At 37.3% G+C, this 16305-nt stretch overlaps 1 protein-coding gene across 1 annotated transcript in view; it reads right to left on the bottom strand.

Moving 5' to 3' along the window:
- The window catches only part of RSF1 (remodeling and spacing factor 1), an 87313-nt gene that overhangs the window by 21041 nt on the left and 49967 nt on the right, over positions 1–16305 (bottom strand). Inside the window, exons 6-9 of the mRNA XM_004708849.2 lie at positions 11128–12890; positions 9070–9270; positions 5846–5950; positions 2606–2685 (exon numbers count right to left, since the gene is read on the bottom strand). Of these exons, the coding sequence (XP_004708906.2) occupies positions 2606–2685; positions 5846–5950; positions 9070–9270; positions 11128–12890 (2149 nt within the window). The remainder of the gene's footprint in view (positions 1–2605; positions 2686–5845; positions 5951–9069; positions 9271–11127; positions 12891–16305) is intronic.

The following is a 16305-nucleotide window of genomic DNA, read 5'->3' as shown; positions in this document are numbered from 1 at the left end:
ATATAGTCTATTATGAACAGGCATCATGGAAACATGGAAAAGGAAGAGATAATTTTTCGTTTGAAAAAGAGATCTGAAAAAAGCTACACATAGGTAGAAATATTTCAGCAACATCTTAAAAGTAGGTTCAAATTTTTACCACATCCTTCTCTTGCTCAGTAATCTTGAAGATCTACATATTTTGTCATGGAAAGAAATAGCAACCATTCCAGCTCACTACACCCTAGCTTAATGATCATGTTTGGCATAAACCTTATCATTACTGAAAACCACACCACTTCCAATTTTCAATTTGGGGCAGTCAACTTCTACTGTCTCTCTGTGCCGCTCACCCCCTCACTGTATTGATTCCACTAGGACTATACCCATCACTCTCCTATCATCTCTATTTTGCCAGTCACTCCCTTTCACATCCTATCTTCCTCACCTGGTTTAGACTCCAATGGCTCATCATTATAACCACCTCTGATGAAATCCAATTCATTAGTAGCAAAATATTATGGAAATATTTTGAACTGTTACAATTCCCAAATTATTTCCAACAACACATTTGAGAGCAAGCATTTACAAATCAGGTGTGAGAACTTGTGAAACGTCAGTTAACAGAAGCGAATGGAGGTAATGAAGGCAAGAAGAGCAACTAAGAGACAATGGTCCCATCTTCTTCTACTAGCTACTGCACAAATGGGCAGCAAGTCCTACTGAAGAGTCTTCTGACATTTTTCCCAATACCTCCATCTTATTATCCACCGTGATTGCCTTAGTTCAGGGCTCATCAGTCCTCAGAATCTTTACTTCAAGAACCACAAAATCCTAATTGCTTCAGTTAAAAAAAAAAAGGGGGGGGGGTTGCTAGTTCTTTTTCCTTATTACTATCACAGTAAATTTTCTGAAATAAAGATATGATTATAGCTAGTCACTATCTATAGAGAATTAACAGATTTGCCATCCAACCTCAGAGATGTTCCACAACTGGTCTTACCTTGCTTTTTTCTTGAATCGCTTTGCTACTCTCACTTGTACATTGTAACATTGCAAACATTTGTGCTCTTTGCGTTCAATGCTCAACTCCTCTCACTATACACTTGCATAACCACTCCTTATTTTCCCAGTCTTCCAAAATAACTCCAACTCTTAGAAGAACAAAAATGTCCTCCACACTGATGTCATGAAAACACTGGATTAATCTAATAGTATCATGAGTATATTCCCCTGTTATGTAATTCGCTTGGATTAGTTTACTTCTTGCTTCTCTGAGAGAATGTGACCTACAAGTAATCAAGAGATTTGACTTACTCATTTTGTTTTCAGTTCCATACACAGTATGTGAGAATTAGTGTTCAATAATAAATTAGTCAAAACCAGGAAAAACAAGTAATTCACTGCCATAGAGTCAACTCTGACTCATATATAGACCAGGGCAGAACTGCTCCGGTGGGTTTCTGATCACGTAACTCTTTACAAGAGTAAAAAGTTTCATCTTTAGTCCATGGAGTTGGCTAGTGCTGACCTTGTGATTAGCAGCCCAATACTTAACAGCTATGCCTCCAGGATCCCTTAAGAAAGTCAGTCAAAAAGGTACAAATAAACCGTGCTCTCTTATCTTTTGAGCTCCCTTTTAAAGCATAGGCACAAAAAATGAAATAAAATAAAGAATAGGCGCAACTTATTAGTCTTACCTGCTCAAGGAAGCCTTCTCCAACACGGTGAACCCACTACAGTGGTGTACTGAAGGGAAGGCAGCCTTTCCTCAGTGTTAAGTCTCACTGCCATTGAGTCAATGGTGACTCATAACCACTTCCTACGGGTTTCGGACACTGAAACTGTGTATGTGAGTAGAAAGGCCAATCTTTCTCCTGATGAACTGCTGGTGATACTGAACTGTCGATCATGCGGATTAGGTCCATCCAAAGAAAATGAATAACTCAATCTAGACCAGATTTTATACCTGTTTTATATTCTCTACAAAAATCACGTAGGTACACATCCTCCACAATACTTAAGGCAGTATTTATTCAGAGTAGGTTCCAATAAATGCTTTGGATCCGGGGTTGGCAAACTTTTTTCATAAAGGGACATATAATAAATATGCTAGACTTGGCTGATTATAAGGTCTCTAGTACAGTTAATCAATTACGATGTTTTAACCCCAAACACACACAATGCATAACTGAGAGAGCAAAGATATGTTCATATTAAGCACGATTCTAATAATAATGGGAACAAGCATGAAGAAAATATTTGAAAACGGATTGTGGTGATGATTACACAACTCTTCTTAATGCGACTTAATTGATGAATTGTGTATGTGAATTATATGTCAGTAAAACTCTTGGAAAACAACAACAAAAAAATGAAGTTGGAATTTTAAAAATAATGTACATATATTTGAATAACCTACCATTTTCATATTATAAAATGCTATTGTCTTGAATTTTTAAAATAATTTAAAACAAAAGATCATTCTTAGTCTGCAGGCCACACAAAACAGGTATTTGATCCACAGGTCAGGTCATAGTTGCCAACCCATGGCTTTAGGTGATCACATACATTTGTATGGCAGAATAATTTTGCTGTCAACCACTAATAATACATAATGCAATACCTTCGTTCAGCACGCTCCTTCTTCTTTAAGGCAACATCCAAATCTTGCAACTGCTCCTCTAATTTCTCACATAGTAATTTCTGAGGGAGCAAAACAGATGTTATTTCTTTATGAACAAACACCCTTCCAAAATCATTTATCAAAGGTATATTATGCTCAACAATTTATTGCTATAAAGCTGTTAAGAGGCAACACAGCGGGTAAAAATGTTTTCTTTGTGTTTAATGCAATAGAGAGGTGCTTGAGCATCCTTCCAAATTAAAGGTAAGGACATCCTCTTTGGGACAAAGCATCTGTTAGAAAAATCTGTAGTCTCACCAGAAAATGTACTGTGCCAATCAGAGCTAGAAACACAGGGACTGTTAGCCCTCAGGACCAATAATGAGAACAGAGATACCAGGAGGGGAAAGGTGGGGTGGGGAGAATAATAATAATAATAATAATCTATATATAACCCTCTCCCCGGGTGACAGACAACAGAAAAGTGGGTGAAGGGAGACATCAGACAGTGTAATACATGAAAAAATAATAATAATTTATCAGCCATCAAGGGTTCATTATGGAGGGAGGGGGTAAAAAATAAGCTGATACCAAAGGCTCAAGTAGAAAGAAAATGTTTTGAGAACAATGATGGTAACAAATGTACAAATATGCTTGACACAATGGATGTTTGTATGGATTGTGAGAAGAGTTGTATGAGCCCCCAATAAAATGATTTTATACACACACACACAGAGTCCCTAGCTCGCTGGCAGTAAATACCGAGAAAGCAAGGGGACCGATGGTTCTGGAGGGACTTGGGGGAGGAGGACGCGAGGGAAGGAGCGGTGAGCAAACAACGCCATAGACAGGGGAACTGGGAATTAAAATCAACAGCAAGGAGGACTAGAGATCCTGGGGGTGTTGCAGCAACAACAGTATAGCTGAGAGGAATTACTAAGAGGCAGAAAGGTGAGCGGTGGTGGGGTAGGAGGAAGGCAAAAGGAAACAGGAAAGATCTAGGAAGCAAAGCTATGAATAGACATATAAACATAGGTGTGTACATATGTAAATACGTTAATTCATAAAAATAGAGGTATTGGCCTATGTACATATATTTTTATGACAATATATTATGTGAACCTTGCCAGATGGAATACACAAAAATCAAATTGACAAATTGACTTCCCAAATGTGGGAAGATATAATGGAAAAATTCACTATCATTATTAACTTGAACAGAGCAGATCAAATATTGCTTATATGTAAGTACAGGTTGAAGCTAAAGAAAATTAAAATAAGTCCATGAGAACAAAAATATACCCCTTCTGAATGTAGAGACCATCTCAAGAGCAGACTTCATGCAGTGAATATTAATAAGCAAAGGCCACAGGAGCTGTGAAGTGACACGTACAGGAGGCTGGCTGCGAAAAAGCGAAAAAGAAGAGCCTCTGCCCTTGCTCTTCAAAGTAAAGCAGCTAAAGGGAGTGGACAAAATGATGGCTCAGAGAGTGGCTGTGGGAGGCAAAGTGACGTACTACAATGAAACAGGCAAAGGCCCTGCATTAGAAACCAAAGGGAAGAAGAAGTTCAAGCATTTACTCATCTATGCCAACAAAATTTAGAAGGGATCCATATTTATGTACAATCTAAAGATATTGATACAACCTAATCTTTAAATTATCAAATAATATAATTAATATCACATGTAAGTAAGTAGTGTTGAAGAAAATTTTTAAATGGTTCCAACAGTGTATCAGGAGGGAAGTACCAGAAATTGAAGCCAATTCAGAAGGGGATCTAGGACGAAGGAGATCATAGTTGACTTCAGATGGATATTGGTTAAAAGCAGAATACAAGAAAGTTGTGTAGTTGATGTTTCATTGACTATCCAAAGATACTCGACTGTGTGGATCACAATAAACTACGAATAACAGTGTGAGAAAGAGGAAACCCAGAACATGTCATTGTGCTCGTACTGAACTCTGTACGCAAACCAAGAGGCAGTAAATCTGAACCAATCATGTCAGGAACAGCGAGTCGATGCTAATGTTGCACCATTTCACCGTACTCATTTAATTGGTATGCTGAGCAAGTAATTTGAGACGCTGAAATATATGAAGAGATGCATTACCAAATTATAATATGCACATGGCACAATTCCAGATAAAAGCAAAGAGGATTTGGAAGCATTTCCTGATGAAGACTAAAGTCCATAGGCTTCAGGGATGACCCTTCAATAGAGAGAAAGCAAAATTCTCACAACTTACCAACATATAACATCGTAATAAATGAAATTACTGAAGTTGTCAAACATCTAATTTTACTTAAGAGGTATAATCTATGCCCATGAAAGCAGCAATCAAGCATCTCATCACACTGCAATCTGAGGCAAAAGATCTCATATTGAAGTGTTAAAAGCAATAATTTAACTTTGAAGGCTGGGATTTTCAATTGCATTTTATGTTCCTGAACGCTGACAATAAATAAGGAAGCCTGAAGAAGAATGGCTGTCTCTGAATTATGCAATGGGAAAGAACACTGCCTGAACAGCAAACAATCTGTTTTGGAAGTATAGTTAAAATTAAGGATGGCGAGAATTTGTCTATTGTTACTTCAGGAGAGACCATCAGGAGAGACCAGTACTAGGCAAGGACATCATGTTCGGTAAGGGAGAAAGACAGTTTGACATAGTAGATGTCATAATACACAAACACAGATCAAGTACAGGATTGTGCAATGGTGGGTACTGTGTTGTGCTTGTGGACACAGGGCAGCTGGGATTCCAAACTAATGGACACACCAAACAAGAACAAAAGCAATGACAGCAGCTTTAATAAAGAAACTAACCCGAATTATAATGTGAAACTGGTAAAACTAACTATAAAACTGCTGATAGAAAGAGGGTGGATAGAGACAAAAAGTGGATGGAAGCAGGGGGTAACAGCAGGGAAAGCCTTACTTCTTAACCTGTATTTAAATAAATTTAGTTGTTTGTGTCTACAAAAATGTGAGAAAAATAAACCAGTGATTTACACTTTCACAAAAACTAGGCTTCTGAAAGCTGTTTTGGAAAAAGATCAAAAATATTTAAATAATTTAAAAAAATAGATGTTTTGATAGTCTAATTTCAAAGAAGTCTAAACAAGAGGTACTATTTAGAAATTCTTTTGAACACTAAAGATGTTTGATGGCTGCCAAGAAGGATTAATTTGAATATAAAATCAAGGACAATTCAGTCTGAAAAAAAGAGAGCCATACATGTTGGCAAGGTGGGCAGAACCATTCTCCATCAGGGATGATCATAAGAGGAGGGCGGAGGCAGGCGGTGTGGTATCCACTGTCACAAGAGTCACACAGAAGAATCTGAAATAAACCACAGATGAATGTTAACCTAACAGCTAGACTAAAAGTGCATATTCTTTAAATTCAAAAGAAAAGGATTTCAAAAACACAAAAAAAAGATAAGGATTTCAGTATTTTTTAAGTAATATAGTGCAATAGCATTTTAGTAATAAAAGCTAGAGTAACCTAATATACCATCTAAAAAGAAAAACTAAGACAAAAAAGGTAAGAAATTATTAAGTCCAAATTTCATGTAAACAATGTGCCCTTCATAGTTAGAATAAGTATATAATGCGGCTATATAACAACATCTCAGCAATAAATTTTTAGCATTATCATGCACGACCCTAAGAACATAAAAACTAAACCCACTGATGTTAAAGAGATTCCAATTCAGGCCAACCCTGCAGGGCAGGGAGCACTGCTCCAGAGGATTCCTAAGGCTGTTCTGGTAACTCTTTACAGAAAAGCACAGCTCACATTTTCCCATGCGGCCACTGGAGGGTTCAAATCTCTAACAAAGCACTTTAACTACTGTACCTTACTAGAATTTTTAAAAGTACAATTTTCACATCAATTACCAATCTGTAAGAAACATTCATAGGTACTTTGATAACGTAAATTTAAATAAGAGAGTGATGAATAAAAGGAATGGGACTATAGATAGGATTATCATATTCAAATACAAAGGATAACAATTTTTTTTGAAGTTGTTTTATCACTATTTGTGTTTATGATGTTCAACTCAGTAAAACAAACACTGGCATACCTATGTTTAAATATTTATCTAAATTTCATCGGCTCTGAGAATTTGAAAACATAGACATTTGAGTTATAAGGGTTTGTTATTTAAAAAAAACTTAATTCTCATGTAATTTTAGATCTCCACAAGAGCTTTACAGATTACGAGTTCTTTACTCTCCATCCAGTTGCCACTAATACTAACTTGTATAACTATGGTACATCTATTAAACTATGAAACTAACACTGTCACAATGCCACTAACTAGACTGCATACATTGTATGTAGTTAAAACCGTATCCTTTGGGATTCTAAAATCCAGGCCAGCACACCCGGATTAGATTTAGTTATTTCTTTCAGTCTTCCTTTATTTTTCATGACTGGCAGTTGTGAAGAATACTGGGGTTGGATTTTTGGGGTAGAATGCCTGTCTACTTGGGCTTATCAGATGTTTTCTCATAACTAGCCAGGGCTTTGAGTTTTGGGGACAAGCACTACAAAGATGAAGTGCCCAGAGTTCATTACCTGTCCTTTCTGAGGGTACATGATATTCATATGACTAATTACTGATGATATTAAGTTTGATCAGTTAATCAGTTTGATCAGCCTAAAGTAGTAGTAACCAAATTTCTACACTATAAAGGTAAAACTTGTAATTTTTCACACTTGATTTTCTTATCAGAGCAATAAGTCCACCCTGCACTCAAGGAAATTAAATTGTATTTTCAGGAGTAAGGATTATTTAAGAATTTTTAGATGTATATTAAAATCATATCACCTAAATTAATTACATATTTAGGGGAAGAAACTTTGGAATAAAGCAAGTATCTTGCCATTCATTAAAGTTTCACCTGCTGTTAGTTTAGCATTCCACAGTGACTCTGATGGTGTCTTAATGGTAATTTTCTATTTCCATCATTCCCTGTACAGTATTTGGACTCCTTTGTAGAGAAGATTATTTTCCATTTCATTAACCAATCCATTCATCTTTCCACCTACCTACTTACTTCAGTAGCAACTCATCAACTCTAAACCCAATTCACTACCATCAAGGCGATTCTGACGGCTGTCAATGTTTAAGGAGACAGAGAACCTAGTCTCCCTCCTGTAGAACAACTAGTGGGTCAAAATTATAACACTGCGCCAACCAATATGCCACCCAGGCTCCTTTAATTATGAACTAGTGGATATTTACTTTATTAGTTGGATTAGAGTGCAGAACTGATTTAAAGTTTGCTGTTCAAATTGTTTCAACCATGGACACCAAGGGCCCTTTCAGGTTAGCTCTTACATCCTTAAACTCCTCAAAAGAAAAGTGTGGCTTATGAAAAATCAGCCATTGACACCCAATGGAGCAGACTCCTCTGACATGCATGGGATAGCCATAAACCACAGTGGGCCTGACAGCAACTTACTCTGGTTTAGTAACCACGTAAAGGAATTCCACAAGTGCTGGCCCATAGCATAGAAGAGATTTTAAAAGTCTTTTCTAGCATCTCCCTAACATGCATCACTTACAATACCAATATTCAGTAGTAAATAACATTAGAACTATAGTTCATTTATATGATTGATTACACAGGCATGTGTAGGTTAACATATGTATGGACCCTCATTCCATTCATCACATTATTTCTATGGTAAAATGTAAGCCATGTTTCTGAGATTTGTACCTTTACTTAAAGGCATAGATGAAACTAGAAACTAGTACTCAGTATTGGTTTTGCAGTCTGAGCTCCTTCCTCGGGCTCCAAACTCGGTCCCTGAGCATCAAGCTGCGATTGCTTTGAATTGTGTCAGTGAAGACTATATTTTAGTGCTATTATAGGCTTCATGATCTAGAAGATTATTGTGGGGGTCTGAGAATGCTCACATTTTTTTCTCATAAAAATTAATGGTGACTGCTTCTTCACTTTACGCCATTTTGACTAATGGAAGGTTTCATAGGAATGCACAGCTTACAGACAGTGGGGAAAACCTGTATATTATTTTCTTAAAATGTCTTTTGAAAGAAAACAAAGAATTTTTGTTTGTTTTCCTTTAGGTCTAATTTAGTTAGAGTTGGTTTTCAGAATATAATAAAGCAGCGCAGCACTGAAAAAAGCAAAAACACAAGAAAATATTTAAATAAATCCATTGATTTATGAGATTAGGAGCATAATCTTAACAAGTAGAGAAAATATCAATATATACGCCAGGTAGAATGAATGCAGAACCCTGATCATTGGTCCTGAAAAGGTGGGTTATTATTTGAGAAATAAAAGTTATTTTGTAGTACACACCAAGCTTTGTCGCATTAGGAAAAATCCAAAACATACTTAAATACAGAACTATATTGGCTGTTCCAGGAAACAACATACTTGAAGTGCGCACAGTATTTATGATGGTCAGGTACATACTAGTTCAGGATGGTTTGGAAGGCCACATTTTTTGCATGGTTCGTCGTCATCAGCTGGGGCAGCCTCTTCACTTCCCTTTTCTTCTTCTGAAACCGCAGATGATTTTTCACTGTCAGACCCTTCACTTTCATCGTTGCTAGAGTATTTCCATCTGCCACGTGTTCGAGAACCAGTCCATCGAACTTTGCCTTTGGGTTTGACCTTGTGTGAAATAAAAATGGGGATAGTTGAATGTAATTTAAAAAAAATTAGGGGGATGGAGGATAAAAATCCTCTCCTGATTACAGAAGTAATACACATCCATTGTAGAATATTTATAGTCAATGGAGAAAAAAGAAAATGAAAATTTTAATAACTTCATCACCAAATATGCCTATTGTTACATTTTAGAAGTAGTTCTTTTATTTTTTTCTATGGGGTCACAGTAAATATTCTGCCTTACATATTTTCCAAGTCATAAAAGATTTCCCTAACATTGCTTAAAATGGCTGTAAAATATGCTGTCACCTAGCAGTGTGTATCTAATTAGACATTTATAAGGTTGTTTCCCATTTTTTCACTTCCATAAACAAATTATTTCCTAAATATAAATTTTTTTCATATACATCTCTGGTTAAGATAAATTCCTTGAAGAGGATTCTGGGTCAAGTGCCATGTACATTTAGAAGGCTCTGGAACAGAGCAATGACTATATTTTACCACATACTACTATGCAAATTTTAAAAATGCATTTAAAAGAGTGCAAATTAATTCAAAGGTTTTAAAACGTCTTAACCATAAACAAATCCCAACAAACGTCAAAAAAAATTAGAAAAAAATATATATTAGTAAGTTTACAATATTGTAAATGACTTTTTATAGCTTGGATATATATATATATATAAAATCATTTTATTGGGGGCTCTTACAGGCTTATACAATTTTTACACTTGATCTTAGCCAAAACGCCGAGAAGCGATGCATATACAATCTTTAAAGTCACGTATTATTATGTCATTTCTATACTACTGTTCTCCTGCAAAGTATAAAATGATTTTTACCAGCAGAATAAAGAGGAAACTTTTCATACAAATAAAAATTCAGTGTATCAGAGAACAAAGAGTTACTTACAGTGAAGGATCATCTGATTTGTTTTAGTAAAGTAATACTTTTAATCACAACACACTCCCATGGATTATCTAAAAACTCACTGCACAAGATATGGCTTAAAAAGGTATTACCACAGAAAAGAGAATTCTGGCCATTCTAAGACTAATAATTAAATTGGGGAAAACAGGCACTCAAAGACACTGGGCATGAGAAGGTCCATTAACGGGGCCTTTGTGAAAGGCACTATGATGATAGCTACCAACTCTTAAAATAGACATGCCCCTTGACCCAGTAATTCCAATTCTAGGAAGCTATTCTAAAGAAATACTCACTCATGTCCAAAAGGATCTTCAATGCAGCATTGCCTGTAATAGTGAAAAATTGGAAACAACCTAAATGTCATTCAATAAGGGAGTGGTGAAATAAACTGAGGTACATCCACACTGTGGAATACTATGTGGCCATTAATAAGCAAAACGTGGACTACACTTTAACATGAAGAGCTCAAAGACACATAGTTCAACGGGGAAAATAAAAGCACAGAAAAATCGAAGAGATTTGATCCAATCTCTTTTTAACTAAATGGGAAAATACGTATGGACATAAAAGAGAAATGCATGGAAAAGGACTAGAAGATGCGTACCCCAAACTGTTAATAATAGTTACGGGGAAGTTTTTGTCATTTATGCTATAGCCTGGGTATTATTTGAATGGATAACCTATAGAATGTATTTGTACTCTCTCAGCATTTTATTTTTTTGTTTGTTTAAAAGAGGACAGGACTATACAGTCTAAAATTTGATCCCTTCTGATAACTTCTGAGGAAAAACTAGTTGAAGTACAGGAAGAAAAGTACAATTAAAAAAAAAAAGTTATCTCTGAATGACTAAATTTTAGCCTAAACCAAAGAGTTATAAACACAGCCATATATATCTACCGTAATTAAAAATTAAAACTCGAGAGATTTACCTTGCATACTTTAGAATTTGTATCCTCCGCTTTCTTCAAACTTTCTTTTCTGTCTTTTTGCAGAGCTGCCGCTTCTTCTTCTGCTTCATCTTCTCCGTCCCCTCTTCTCTTTTCGGCTTTCTGGTCTCTGATCTCAGCCACTTTCGCGGTGGGTCTAGAGATTCTTGGAGATCGCCTTAAAGTACGGCCCACGTTTGCTTTCTCTTCTCCCTTTGCAGGCTTCTCCTGCTTGGTTTCTGGTTCCGCAGGTTTTAAGGGAGAATCTGGCTGCTTCTTCCGACTGGATATCCTAATTGTTAATTTGATGCCCTCTTTCTGCCTTTCAGAGGTGATCTCCCTATTTTCTGAGGCGGTGGTTTCTTCTCCAGGAATCAATTTATACTTAAATTTACTTTTCTGCATGGAACCCTTTGTCTCTGAAGAATCCTCTATGCCACAGGCCTGGGCATTATTCAGATGATCCATTTCTACCTTTGGGGGCTCAGAATTCTCTTTCAGATTTTTCGGGTTTGCTGTGTCTGGGATGAGGCCTTCAGCGGAACCTGTGCTCTGACACTCCCCCACTTCTCTCTCTGAAGTGAGTGTCTCAGCGACACCAGCCAAGTCAGATGGTGACGTTTCAGCTGCTTTGGGAGTACTCGGCTTTTCTGACTTTTTTTCAGTACTCCTTGGAATTTCCTCTGGTATTGGACTCAATCTTTGTGCGTCCTTATCCAGAAGAGTCTTTTTGGATTTCTCTAACTTTTCAAGGCATTCTATGAGGGGTGGCCGTTTATCTTTCTTATTTTTTGGAGACTTCTCTTCAACTTTCATGGAACAAGATTCAGTGGTAGATAAAACACTTTTTATAGAGAAATCTTTTGCCATCTCAGAAGTCTCAAGAGAGGTTTCCATTTCTGGCAGACTAGATTGTCCTATCTGCTCTTTCTGGCTCTGCATCTCTGAAACAGAGATCGAACTGTCTGTATCCTTCACTACAGAGGCCACTTCCTTCTCAAGCTCACCCATTTTGATACTCATTATGACAGAATTGAAGGGCTCTGCCCCGTGTCCCTCTATCATGACGGTTCTGCCCTTAGAAGGGCTACAGCTATCTTCTTTGGCATCATACAACTTTGACTCTCTTTGTTCTGTCTTGAAATTCGGAGTTACCTTTTCATCCCCAACCTCTCCATTGACCAGTTGTTTCCCTTCAAGGCCCAAAGAAGTAATTGTAGAGATCCTTTTACAAGTTTCTTCCTCTTGTTTTATTTCCTCTTTTAAAAACTCTTTTGTGGGAGTAACTGATTTACACAAAGGTCCTTTAACTGGACTGTCAAAATCATCACTCAGTTTAATTTCTCGCTTTTTCAGGGGTATCTTGGCCTGCTGGTCATTTTTAAGTTTCTCTGTGTCTTCAGCAGATTTCTCAGTCATTTCCTGAGAAGATTTAATGTTGCCAAACTCCAGTCTCTCGGGCTCCTGTGCCACTAGTTTCTCCACAGTACTTTGAGTATCTTTAGAGTCTACCTGATAATCTTTCAATTCAACTTTAGCAGGTTTGACATTTTCCTTGAAGGAATCACCCTTCTCTCTGATGCCCTTTTTGTCCTCACGTTCTGGCAAAGACTTCTCGAGCTTCACTATGACCGGCAGCTTCACAAGTTCCTTTTCGTCTTTCTCGATTTTCACAGCAGTCTCTTCTGGAACGTTAGGTGGGGAAAGTTTTTCTGAATTGATTGGCTGTCCATCAACTTTCATCTTTTCATTTTCTTTCTGTTCCTCTAAAAATCAGGGGGAAAACGTGTAATTATATAAATAGGAGCTTCCAAGACTATAAAGTATAAAAGCGTAATATAATGTTGTTGGTACCACTGAGTCAATCCCAACTCACAGCTACCCCGTGTGACAAAGGACAACTGTCCATTCTTCCTGCACTCTTCTTGGAAGCGGCTCACCAGGTCTTTCCCATAAGAAGTCACTGAATGGGTTTGAACCATCAACTTTCCAGTTAGCAGGTAAATGTTCGACTATTATACAACCAGGACTCCTTCATAATGAGAGGGCTTCAAACATTCCTAAAAATTTCCATTCTCTTTTAAGTCTGTTTTTCAGTGAACTCTGAAGACCACTGGTATATGTAAACATTTGAAGTTTCTCTTAAGTGACATTTTACCATTCGACATGTCATAAAACTGGAAGATTAAAAAATTACAAAACTCTGACGCATAACTTGAAAATTTCAGAAAAATAATCCTCACAAAGACTGAGATTTCTGCTTTATACTTTTAGTGTCAATATATACTTAAACAGTTGTGGCAATCTATCCCAGATCAAATGACAGCTCAAAATTATCAAACTGAAAATACTACATAGGCGCATCCAATACACCATTTTAAAAAATGACCACTGTTGTTTATAAATCCCCAAGCACTTTATTCCACTGAAACACCATGAACATGTCATCGCAAAAATCCTTGATTCAGGCTATATTCTTCACTAATTTTTAAGTATAAAATCATATTACTCAGAAGGAATCAATATTAATATTTTTGGTTGATCTATCGATTCCTCTTAATACTATATTGGCTCTACATTTTCAACAGTGCAGACACACAAGTTATATTCAGTCAACAGTATGATCTCTGAAGGGGATTAGAGACTGTACAGATGCTGTGTTGATTGCAGATTCAAGGATTTCGTTTTGCTTCATGGAAAGTAGCAGTCAAGAGATCAAACAACGCATTGCATTGAGTAAATCTGCTGCACACACCTCTTCAAAATGTTGAAAAGCTAGGTTACTTTGAGGACTAAAGTGAGTCTGACCCAAGACGTGGTCTTTTCAATGGTTTCATATGCATGTGAAAACTGTATCTTGACTAGGACCACAGAAGAGCTGCATCTGAATTCTAGTGCTAGTGAAGAATACTCAAACTACCATGAGTTGCTAAAAGAACAAATCTGTCTTGGAAGACATACAGCCAGAAGACTGCTTAGAAGCAAGGATGTGGAAAGTTTCTTTCCACATACTTTGGACATGTTGTCAGGAGAGATGAGTCCCCGGAGGAGAACATCATGCTTAGTAAAGTACAGGGGAAGTGAAAAAGGAGGAAGGCTTCCACCAAGATGGACTGACACACTGCTGCCAACCATGGGTTCAAACATTTGTCAGGATGGCGCAGGACTGTCCGGTTTCAATCTGTTGTGCACAATTATGAGTCAGAACTGATTCAACAGCACCTCACAACAACAACAACAATATAACTCAATGTCATCGAGTGATTCTGACTCATAATGATCATAAAGGATGGGGTAGGAATTGCCCCTATGGGTTTCCAAGACAGTTTATCAGAGTAGGAACAACAACATGAATGCCATAAATTGATACTCATTGGTGTGGTAGTTATATAATCTGTTGTCAATTTGAGACTTAAGAGTGAAGGAATGGAGTGTAGCCTGTCAATCAAGTCACAGTTTGATGACCTCATTTGGCGGCACTAAGGAGATAAATAGCTCACTGGAGGCAGGGCATACACTCACGCCCTGTAAGACATTCCTATGAAGAAAACACAGGGAGCTATATTGAGCTCTGGAGCTGAAGAAGCCATGTAGAAACCCCTGCCAGCGCTGACATGCTTGCACTGTCAACGGATCCACAGACTTTCAATGTACTGGCATATGATCTTCCTGCATTTGGCGCCATTGCATGAGTTGTGTGAGTTTGAAGAGGACTTTATAGATTGGTATCGGACAATAGGTTAATTTTGGACTTATGGACTGATCTGGGCTGTTTCTCAATATACAATTGCATCCCTAATCTACCTAGACACACAGAATAGGTTTGAGCATACTACTTGCAGAATTCATTACCAACGTTTCTATCTCTTGAACCTACTCTTGCAATACTGAATTATCCTCCATTCAAATCCAGTTCTATCAAGATAGAATTTTTTTTTAAACCTTGAACCAGTTCTTGCTATGGTTGGTTACACTAGATAATTACAATAAATACTTCATGAGAAAATGGGATGGGTACACCAGGGCGAAACACTAAGGAGTAGCAAGGGGAGCAAAACAAAGATGTCCCTGAGGAAACTCAAAATTAGACTTTGGGAGCAGGGCATGGCATCTCATCAGACTTGATCAGAAAACACTCCAAAAGGTCAACAAATAAGACCTGGCACTATTTATAGGCTTTTCTTTTGTTGTTGTTTTGCTTTTTGTGTTTATTATTGTTTTTGCATATATATCTAGATAAGGTAGGCGAGATAAACAATCTGCAGGGGAAAACAACAGATGGAAGGATTGGTTGGGGGGGGGCGCGCCACGGGAGAGGAGAAGGCAAGGGAAAGAAAGGAAGGTGTCAACAAACCTAGACATGGGGGAACAAATGATCTAAAATCAATGGCGAGGAGGGGGTAGGATGCCTGGTGGGGCTTGATCAAGTACAATGTAGCTGAGAGAAATTAATGAAAGCCAAATAAAGGTTGAACATGACAGTGGGAAAAGAGGAAAGTAAAAGGAAATAGAGGAAAGAAGTAGGAGGCAAAGGACATTTATAGAGGTCTAAATACAGGCATGTAGATATGTAAATATACAATGATAGGGAAGTATATATCTACATATATATCTACATATATTTATATGTTAAGTATTAAGGTAGCAGATGGACACTGAGCCTCTACTCAAGTTCTCCCTCAATGCAAGAACACTTTGTTCTAATAACCCAGAATTCTGTGATGCTCACCTTCCCCACACAATCCCTGAAGACAAAATGGGTACATAAGCAAATGTGGTAAAGAAAGCTGATGGTGCTCAGCTATCAAAAGACATAGCGCCTGGGGTCTTTAAGGCTTGAAGATAAACAAGTGGCCATCTAGCTGAAAAGCAAGAAAGTCCACAAGGGAGAAGCACACCACCCTGTGTGATCATGAGGTGTTGATGGGATCAGGTATGAGGCATGAAAGACTCAGAACAAAAAAACTTTGATGTGAATGAGGGGGAGGGAGTAATGTAAATAGGGAGAATTTAATACTGCTAAAATATAGACATTTTTATTACAAAGCACCATTTCTTTTATGCCAAATCAGGTTGTAATCAAATATTATAACAGTTGAGATTAAAAAACATCTAAAACAACTCAGAGATTGAACTATGGAATGATATATGTATTAAATCCCAATTAATAATATATTTTTT

This window comes from Echinops telfairi, unplaced genomic scaffold (assembly GCF_000313985.2).
Source record: "Echinops telfairi isolate 266 unplaced genomic scaffold, ASM31398v2 ScPeMD7_1713;HRSCAF=2227, whole genome shotgun sequence".
In the NCBI taxonomy this organism is placed as follows: Eukaryota; Metazoa; Chordata; class Mammalia; order Afrosoricida; family Tenrecidae; genus Echinops; species Echinops telfairi.
The sequence above is the reverse complement of the archived record's forward strand: the minus strand, read 5'-3'. Positions and strand labels throughout refer to the sequence as shown.